Source organism: Mesoplodon mirus (genome assembly GCF_964341445.2).
Source record: "Mesoplodon mirus genome assembly, chromosome: 15".
NCBI lineage: Eukaryota > Metazoa > Chordata > Mammalia > Artiodactyla > Ziphiidae > Mesoplodon > Mesoplodon mirus.
In genome coordinates, this window is record NC_138991.1 from 66,891,948 (window position 1) to 66,901,100 (window position 9,153).

The 9,153-nt window shown below is 48.0% G+C and overlaps 2 protein-coding genes across 19 annotated transcripts in view; both read left to right on the plus strand.

Annotated features, from left to right (window-relative positions):
• The first annotated feature begins 3,871 nt into the window (after window positions 1–3,871).
• On the plus strand, window positions 3,872–7,146 carry PET117 (PET117 cytochrome c oxidase chaperone). 5 transcript variants are annotated; one of them, XR_014296012.1, is made up of 3 exons: window positions 3,976–4,800; window positions 5,396–5,579; window positions 6,989–7,121. XR_014296012.1 is itself a non-coding variant. In XM_082643723.1 (2 exons), exons 1-2 carry the CDS (start codon window positions 3,974–3,976, stop codon window positions 7,136–7,138), a joined length of 246 nt encoding a protein of 81 aa, XP_082499849.1. In that variant the 5' UTR covers window positions 3,872–3,973; the 3' UTR covers window positions 7,139–7,146. The 5 variants fall into 5 exon arrangements, 1 of the variants encoding a protein (XP_082499849.1); XR_014296013.1 differs by having other exon boundaries at window positions 5,516–5,579; XR_014296014.1 differs by having other exon boundaries at window positions 5,396–5,800; window positions 6,989–7,064.
• Window positions 7,147–7,438: 292 nt separating this feature from the next.
• Window positions 7,439–9,153, plus strand: part of KAT14 (lysine acetyltransferase 14) — a 44,806-nt gene continuing 43,091 nt past the window's right edge. For 13 of the 14 annotated variants that reach the window (XR_014296011.1, XM_082643716.1, XM_082643721.1 and 10 more), the window contains exon 1: window positions 7,439–7,698. Coding sequence is in view for 13 of the 14 variants with exons in the window: in XM_082643716.1 (XP_082499842.1) it covers window positions 7,440–7,698 (259 nt within the window). In the remaining variant the exon portion in view is untranslated. The remainder of the gene's footprint in view (window positions 7,699–9,153) is intronic. The other variant, XM_082643710.1, reaches the window with a different exon arrangement.

The following is a 9,153-nucleotide window of genomic DNA, read 5'->3' on the forward strand; positions in this document are numbered from 1 at the left end:
TGATCCCTGCAAGCTGAGTGGCTCGGCCAAGAAAAACAAAAACAAAAAACCAAAAAGATAAGAGATAACAAGCGTTAGTGAGGATGTGGAGAAAGGGAACCCTTGTGCACTGATTGGTAGGAAAGTAAGTTGGTACAGCCATTGTGGAAAATAGTATGGAGGTTCCTCAAAAAATTAAATAGAACTACTGTATGATCCAGCAATCCCACGGTTGGGTATATATCCAAAGAAAATGAAATCAGGATCTCGAAGAGTATCTGCATCCCCACATTCATTGAAACATTATTCGAAATAGCCAAGATATGAAAACAACCTAAGTATCCACTGACAGATGAATGGATAAATGTGTGGGATATGTATACAACGAGATATTATTCAGCCATAAAAAAAGAAGGAAATCCGGGAGGACATTTTATTATGCTAAGTGAAATAAGCTGGACACAGAAAGACACTACGCTCTCACTTATATGTGGAATCTAAAAATGTCAAAGTCACAGAAGCAGAGAGTGGAATGGTGGTTGCTAGGTGCTGGGGTGTGGGGGAAGTGAGGAGATTCTGGTCCAAGGATAAACAGCTTTAAAATGTGCACAGTGCCTGAACGTGCTGAGGGTTTGCACATCATGAACTGACTTTTTTTACCCTCCCTGTGGGTGCGTGGGCCTCAATTTTAAATCTTCCACCCTATAGTAGAAGCTCTGCCTGTACTTACTTCTGTGATTACTTCAGGACCACCTCTCACTCAGAGTCTGCAGTGGTTAAGCAGGACTTTTCCGTTGAGTAGGCCTTAGTGATGATTTACCACAGAGAGGAAGGGAGTGAAGAACTCAAGACAAGCCGTCACCTGGCTCCCAGACTGCTGGAAGGTCCTGACAGAGATCTGGGTCTTGAACCTTCTCCTGTGTCAGGTGATGCTGACTCTGGAGCAGTAGATCCACACCTGCACTTAACTTTGGGGAACAGATAATTGCTGTCTTAGTCAGCTTGGGCTGCTATAACAAAAATACCATAGACTGGGCAGCTTAAACAACAGACATTTATTTCTCAGTTTCGGAGGCTGGGAAGTCTGAGATCAGGGTGTCTGCCTGGTCAGGTTCTAGTGAGGGCCTCTTCCTGGTTTGCAGGTGCCATCTGTTTGTGTTTCTAGTCTCTTTTCTTTCTTATAAGGACACTAACCCCCTCATGGGGGCCCCACCCTCATGACTTCATCTAAACCTAATTGCCTTCTAAAGATGCCACCTATTAATACCATCCTACTGGGGATTATGCTTTCAACATAAGAATTTGAGGGAGACAAACACGCAGAACATAAGAACTGCTACTTGACTGTTAACAATCACCTGTCTCCCTCTGTTTTATTGTGATTATTTGATACCAGTCTGGCTTCCTTCCAGGTGTTCAGCTGCATGAGGGATGGGGGCTGCCTTGAATCTACTGCTCCTGGTACTTTCAATCAGAGTCTGCTGGGAAATAAAATGAGCCAACCAGCAAGTCTGGACTTTCCTTTTTGAAAATGTATTCATTGGTAGAAACTCTTCAAGTTGTCTCAGAAAACTGTTTTTATTCAAACATACTGGACACACTTAAAAATATACTGAGACTAGATGGAAATTATTTAATGAAAAAAAATTTGGTTTCAATGTTTGATGATGTGCAGTCACTCTCACAACTCTGTAATTTATGTGACAGTAATCACAGAAAACATCCTGCTTATGTTTACAAATAGTTAAACAGATAATCCATTTCTGAATTTGACACCATTAACACATAAAGGATTTTTTTTTTTTCTTTTTGTGTGGCCACCGGCAGCTTGCAAGATTTTAGTTCCCCATCCAGGGATTGAATCCGAGCCCTGGCAGTGAAAATGCAAATCCTAACCACTGGGCTGCCAGAGAATTCCCCAGAGGGATTTTATTTTATTTTTTAAATTTTATTTTATTTGGCTGTATTTGGTCTTAGTTGCAGCATGCAGGATCTTTGTTGCGGCATGAGGGATCTTTCGTTGCAGAGCACAGACTTCTCTCTAGTTGTGGTGTGTGGGCTCCAGAGTGCACAGGTGGGCTTCTCTCTAGTTGTGGCACACAGGCTCAGTAGCTGCAGCACATGGGCTTAGTTGCCCCATGGCAAGTGGGATCTTAGTTCCCTGACCAAGGATACGAACCCATGTCCCCTGCGTTGGAAGGTGGATTCTTAACCACTGGACCACCAGGGAAGTCCCCCCATAAGGGATTTTAAAAAGTAGAATAACAATACATTTCAAGAAAACAAGTTGAAACATCAGTCATGATAGAATGAAAGGCCATCTCACTCTGACATACATTAAAGACATGCAGCTTTATTGAAGATGCACTGAGTTAGGGGGAAAAAATATCTGGAACCTACCACAAGTAAAAAGCAGTCGAATATAGATTTTTTTTTTCTTTAGAGAAACACCCAAATATGTCCTGAATTAAATTGCTTCTAACTCCGAGGTCAGCACAGGGACCCCGTTCTCCAATTCAATGGTACTTCCTCCTCTGCTGAGAAAAATGACATTTGAAAAGGGTATTTGCGTTTTTTAAATTTATTTTTATTTTATTACATTTCTTTTTAAAAGTAATTAATTAATTAATCCATTTATTTTTGGCCACATTTGGTCTTCGTTGCTGTGCACTGGCTTTCTCTAGTTGCGGTGAGTGGGGGCTACTCTTTGTTGCCGTGCGCGGGCTTCTCATTGTTGTGGCTTCTCCTGTTGCAGAGCACGGGCTCTAGGCGCGCAAGCTTCAGTAGTTGTGGCACGTGAGCTCAGTAGTTGTGGCTTGTGGGCTCTAGAGCTCAGGCTCAGTAGTTGTGGCGCACGCGCTTAGCTGATCTGCGGCATGTGGCATCTTCCCGGGCCAGGGCACGAACCCATGTCCCTTGTATTGGCAGGCGGATTCTTAACCACTGCGCCACCAGGGAAGCCCTTATTACATTTCTTGAGAGCAACATTCACCTCAAGCCATTGATGATCGCACAACAGACGCTGGAACAGCAAGGCACTACAGAGATCAATGTCGAAGAAGCCCTGGGGTGAGGCTAACGGAGACTCAGCCCAAATCAACAGCGTCCACAGTTGCTTGCCCAGGAGGAAGTCTGTCCTTTGGGAATTCTAGTGGGAAAGAATGACTTGATGATAATACCTTTTCACTGGAAAGCCCAACCTCTGTGTGCGCCTTGCACAGTACCTTCTGCGGCGGTTCTCGACGCTCTGCTTTGCTCGATCATTTCGGGCATCTGAGGGCGGGAACTAGGTGTAGAAGGGATGCCTCAAGGATTACCTGGGCGACAAGGGGCCAGCGCCTTTCGTGCCCGCAGGCGAAGACGTGCCGCTGCCCGGAGAGCTTGCTCTGTAGCCAGAAGGCTTTTTGATGTCAAGAAAAAACAGACCTGACCCGCCACCCCACAGCGTCAAGGTGAAAGCAGGTGACCGTGTCTACAGCATCTAACGAGAAAAACTCCATCTCCTGGCACCTCCCCGCCGAAGGGGCAACGAGGCCTGCGTTTGGTGGGGCTGGCATTGCGCGACACAGCCCCGCGCTCCGAAGGGACGCGCGCGGTCGAGGGTCCGCAAGGTACCGGGTCCGGCATCCCGACCCCCGGACTCTCCCGCCGCTGGGGGCGGGTGATGAACTGAGAGGGCTCAGGCCTGGAACCCCGCCTTGGGTGGTGCTGGGGCCAGCTCTGGGCCGGGGCTCTTGGGAGTGTTATTACGTGCCCGCCCGCAGGGTAGGGAGGGGATGCCTGCGATTCCTAGGCCCTACCGGAAGCCGCGCCTTCCGCGGAGCCTGGGCGTCGCTCGGCGCTCGGCTCTCGGCTCTCGACTGCTCGCGCCTGGCTGCAGCTGGGGCTCTGCGCTCGAGGGGTCGAGCCTGGCCCGCCCCGGCAAAGGCGCGCGCTCGGCGGCGGCCCTGGGCCTGGGGCACGGGGAGTGCAGGCCGCGGCGGCCGGCGCTGGGATGTCGGGGAGGTCGAAGGTGGTGCTGGGCCTCTCGGTGGTGCTGACGGCGGCCACCGTGGCGGGCGTGCATATGAAGCAGCGGCAGGACCAGCAGGTGAGTGTCACGTGCCCGCGCCTTCGGGCCCGCGCGGCGGCGGAGGCCTGGGGCCTGGGGCCTGGGGCCTGGGGTCCGGCTCCGCGTGGCGCCGCTTCCTCCTCGCCTTTCCTTTCTCCCCTCCCGCCTCCTCCGAGGCGGGGAGACCGCTCCCTGTGGCGTCCGGGAAGTGGGGGCGGTGGTACCCGGTGCTCTGGGCTGGCCCCGCCCCCGCCCCGCGGGTGTCGAAGCGCTGGTGACGCTTCGCCCGCCTCTCGCCTTCGGGAATTGGGAGAGATACTCGTGTGGGGGGTGGGTTTTTCCTTCTTAAGGAACAGTTTGATAAGGAAACTAGATTCTGGGGACGATAGAGATAGCGGTCTCCAATTTTTCTCTTTTCGGTGGTTTTATGTGCGGAAACATCCTTGACTTGACCGCTCAGGGGCCTGTCCGTCTTGCTGTGTTTCCCAGTCCTATTTTCTTCCTTTTCCCATCGGCGGAGGTTACTGCCGGGCCCCCGTGCGCCACGCTCCGCCCCGGGCGCGTCGGGAAACAGAGATGAAGACGCGCAGCTGCTCCGGGGACGGAAGGCCGAGCGCGAGCAGGGGCAGCCGGGGGTGTGTGTTTGTGTGGGGAGGGGTGCGGTGGAGCCCGGTTGGCCCGGGGTGGACGCAGGCCGCTGGGTGAGTCACTGTAAACAGGCTTGTCTGCGTGGGACCGCGCCGGGTGCTCGGGGTGCAGAGATGCAGCAGGTGAGGCCTTTGTCCCGTGTTCACACTCTGGAAGTCAGAGGAGAGCAGGCCTGTGATGATACAAGATTTTAGGGGAGGGAGTGAAATGATTAATGGTGACAGGGCGCGGAAGAGATTAGAGATTGGGATTAACGTAGTGGTTCTAAGGGGTTAGCTTTTGGAACAGAAGCGGGAGATTTTCTCCTCTAAGAAGGAAAAGATGGTGGCTGGAGAAAATTTGAGATAGGGTAGAAGATACTATGTCAGATGTAGCTCTGAGGTCAGCGAGCAGGGATTTTCCGAGTATGGAGTACGGCTGGGTGAAAGCTTGGTTCTGACCTCCAGCTACACGTGCGATTGTTCCTGGAAGTTTTTACCAGGTAGCAGCCTGGGCCCTGCTCCTGATCTATTGAATCAGAATCTCTTGGGGATGCGGGTCCCACTTAGGTACTCTTTAAAAGCGACCCAGGGATTCTAACATGCAGCCAGGGTTGAGAACCACTGTCAGAATGGGACAAGTGTAAGGTTTAGGTATTTGGAAGTTAGAGGTTGAGATTGACCGGAATAACCTGTGTTTGTTTTACGTCCAATCATTCATTGCCGGGTTACTTTCTAGCAGCGGGAAAGAGGAGGACAAATGTTTGACACAGTGGGTGTGTTGGAAGGTTCAAGGAAGCAAAAAATAAAACAATGACTGTTGTCCCCCATTGTTTCCTGACCGACTGCCACATACCAGGCGCTGTACTAAGCACTTTACATACATCATCCTCGATCCTCACAGGAGCCCAGCAAAACCAGCAGTGAGTACTACACGAGGAGCCGCGTTCTAGGTGTTAGAGTTGTGATGGTGAAGAGGTCTCGGTGCTTAGTAAGGTAGTCAAGTGGAAGTCGCAGGAGGGATGTGCGAGGCAGTCGGCACAGACTTTGAAACCTGGAGGAAACTAGCGAATGCTGGATGGAGAACAAGATCCCAAGCCCAGTGCTAAAGTCCCTGAGAAAGGAGGGGAGGACCTCAGAGCAGGTGTGGACGGGGCTTGGGTGGCGTGTGTAGGTGTGTCCCGATGGAAGAAGCACAGGAGAGGAGCTGGGGAGGGAGGAGTGGAATGAGAGCCTCCGATTCTGCCTGGAGATCTTGCCAGGGGCACAGGGTTCAGGACAGTTGGTTTTCAGTTGTGTTATCAGTCCCAGGACTCTTAAATTTCCTAGCTTCCCCCGTAATGGGGACTGGAGCCCTAGGCCTGGAGGAGGGCCAGCAATTAGGTACTTGGTGAGTTGTTAAAATAGACTTAATAGTAATTAAAAAAAACCCTACCCAGGCCCCAGGCCCTGCCCCCATTATTCTGCCTCCCAAGGCCACTGTTAAGTTATTAGAGTATTTTATGACCTGTAAAGTGTAAGTTATTGGTCATGACTGGATTGATGCTTTAGAAAGTCTCATCTTAGATGCCAGGTCCATATTCTGGAATTTTCTACCTGTCTGTAGTGTTTATCAAAGTAACGACCGTCAGTGGGCCTTAATTTTTTCCTCTGCTGGTAGTGTTCTTTTTCCCCTTCTCCCCCATTATGTAATTGTAATTTTTACTTTTTCTCTGTATGTAATAGAAGAAGCCGAGTTCTTTACTTTCTTGCATCCTTACAGTTTGTTCAAGTTTTAGTAATTTTCTTTCTTGGATGCTTATTATTCAGTTAGGACAATTGCTAACAGGAATGTAGTTCACAGTTACTCAAGTAACTCTCATCAAGTTGTTTTTTCTTTTTTTTTTTTGGCTGAGCCGCTGCTTGCAGGATCTTAGTTCCTTGACCAGGGATAGTATCCATGCCCCTTGAAGTGGAAGTGCGGAGTCCTAACCACTGGACCACCAGGGAAGTCCCTCATCAAGTTTTTAAAGCATCATATATTAACTAAATTTTTAAAATTCAGCATAGTGGCAGTTTTTCTTTTTTAATTGTTATTTCCCATTTTTATATTAAATGATGCAAAATTTCTTAAAGTATGATAAGAGATCTGTAATAATACTGTCACACTACCAAGTTAATTTGATGGTCTATTACACTTACATCTACACAGAAAGTTAAAATAGTAATTGAGTACTTGGAATCTAAGAGTTTTAAGTGTATTTTGGTAACACTGATTTTTGGATTTGAATGACACAAGGATGGGAACCACCTGTTCCCGCGTTTCACTAAAATCTGTTTCTTACGTTTTTAGAGGCTTCGTGACGGAGTGATCAGAGACATTGAGAGGCAAAATCGGAAAAAAGAAAATATTCGTCTTTTAGGAGAACAGATTCTTCTGACTGAGCAACTTGAAGCAGAAAGAGAGAAGATGGTGTTGGCAAAAGGATCTCAAAAAACGTGACTTGAAATGCGTGTGAGATATTGATGGAACAGACAGCGTTAAGTGTGTGTGAGTGTTGATGGAGAACAGCTTAGTGAGATCTTCAGCCTTTTTGTGGTCACCATCCTTTTAAACTTGATCAGAAAAAGGACAATGGATCGTATATTCTAAATAAATGCTTTAAGTGCCCCTTGTGTCTGAGTCGAGTCAGGCAGACGCTCTTCTGAGAGTTTGTTTGTGTGGTCAGCAAGGAGACCCTTCAAGCTTAGTGTCCAGAAACTGGGATTGTTCCCGAGAGCACTGAACCTGCAAACCGGGAGGGATGGAGAGTAACATCCATCTGAGCAGTTTGATCAGTCGGCACGACGATGAAGCCACAAGAACATCCACCTCGGAGGGGCTGGAGGAGGGGGAGGTGGAGGGGGAGACTCTGCTGATCGTCGAGTCAGAGGACCAGGCGTCTGTGGACTTGTCTCACGACCAGAGCGGGGACTCCCTAAACAGTGATGAAGGGGACGTGTCGTGGATGGAGGAGCAGCTGTCCTACTTCTGCGACAAGTGCCAGAAGTGGATCCCAGCCAGTAAGAGCTTCTCCTTTCCTTTCCTTTGTCAGTTCCCGCAGGAAGGTTTGTTTTTCTAACCTGTGAAAGAAACATGAATGTGAAAGAGACCCAAATAAAAAGATAACTCTTATATTTATTATTAGTGTAGTTGATTAACTGCAAATTTATATAAAACATAAACACATTTGTACTAATATATATTACTGCCAACCTCTATCACATTGTTAAATTAACATTCTCAATTTTAACCCAATAAAAATTAGAAAATTGGAAATTCTGTGTTACTTAAAGAATTAGCCACATTTTTCTATCAGGGTCACATTATTGTGGTTTTGGGGCCAAATTCTAGGCCCAGTGTAGAGCTAAACTTCAGACTCATAAACATAACTCTGGTAGTGTCTAACTTACATGGAAAACAACTGCTATACTATGTTGATATAAGGTCAGAATTAGGAGATTAAATATGTATCATGCCTTTTTCTAGGGCCATTCGTGTTTTCTCCTTGCTGGCCTCCTTGATCTGCTGGCCGTAGATACATGCAGTAAGGTGCTTTGCCAGTCATCAGGGCTCTTAACCAAAACAGGATGTTTCCATTACGCGGAGAGTAGTAAAGACGTATGTACTAGAGGAATACTCTGCGTAATAGAATTTGTAACTAGGTCAGAGAAATTTATATATGTGTATGTGTATATATATTGTTGTGAACTGGGTCATTTTCTGGTATGTGGAGGTGTTTTGAAGATGGATTCGTAGTTATTAATAAATTAACACCATTTTCACAGAAAGCAAACCTAAACTTTATTATAAGTTAGCTAGTTTTTGCCTTCGGGCTGTCTCTGCTTATAGATTCAGGGTTCTGCCTGAAAGCCTGGGTGGCTTTCCCCCATCCTCACAGCCTGCGCTGTAAATGCCCTACCTCCTGGGGCCCCTGCTAACTGCTCCAGCCTCTCTCCTTCGTGCCCTCCTATCCCCACATGGAAACAGAGCTTTGCAGTTAGGGTGAGCTTTTCCTTCTCCACAAGCAGTTCGTTCTTTTTTCTTTTAATATAAATTTATTTTATTTATTTATTTTTGGCTGCATTGGGTCTTCGTTGCTGCACGCTGGCTTTCTCTAGTTGCGGTGAGTGGGGTCAACTCTTCATTGCAGTGCGAGAGCTTCTCATTGCAGTGGCTTCTCTTGTTGCAGAGCACGGGCTCTAGAGCGCAGGCTCAGTAGTTGTGGCACACGGGCTTAGTTGCTCCACGGCATGTGGGATCTTCCCAGACCAGTGCTCGAACCTGTGTCCCCTGCACTGACAGGCGTATTCTTAACCACTGCACCACGAGGGAAGCCCAAGCAGTTCTTTCTTATCCCTAGGACTTTGTGCATGTAAATTTCCTCTGTGGAACATGAGTCTCTACAGCCTCTACACTCCCCGCCCCACACACAAACACCTCTTCACGTGCCAATTCTAGCCATCCGTCAGGCCCCC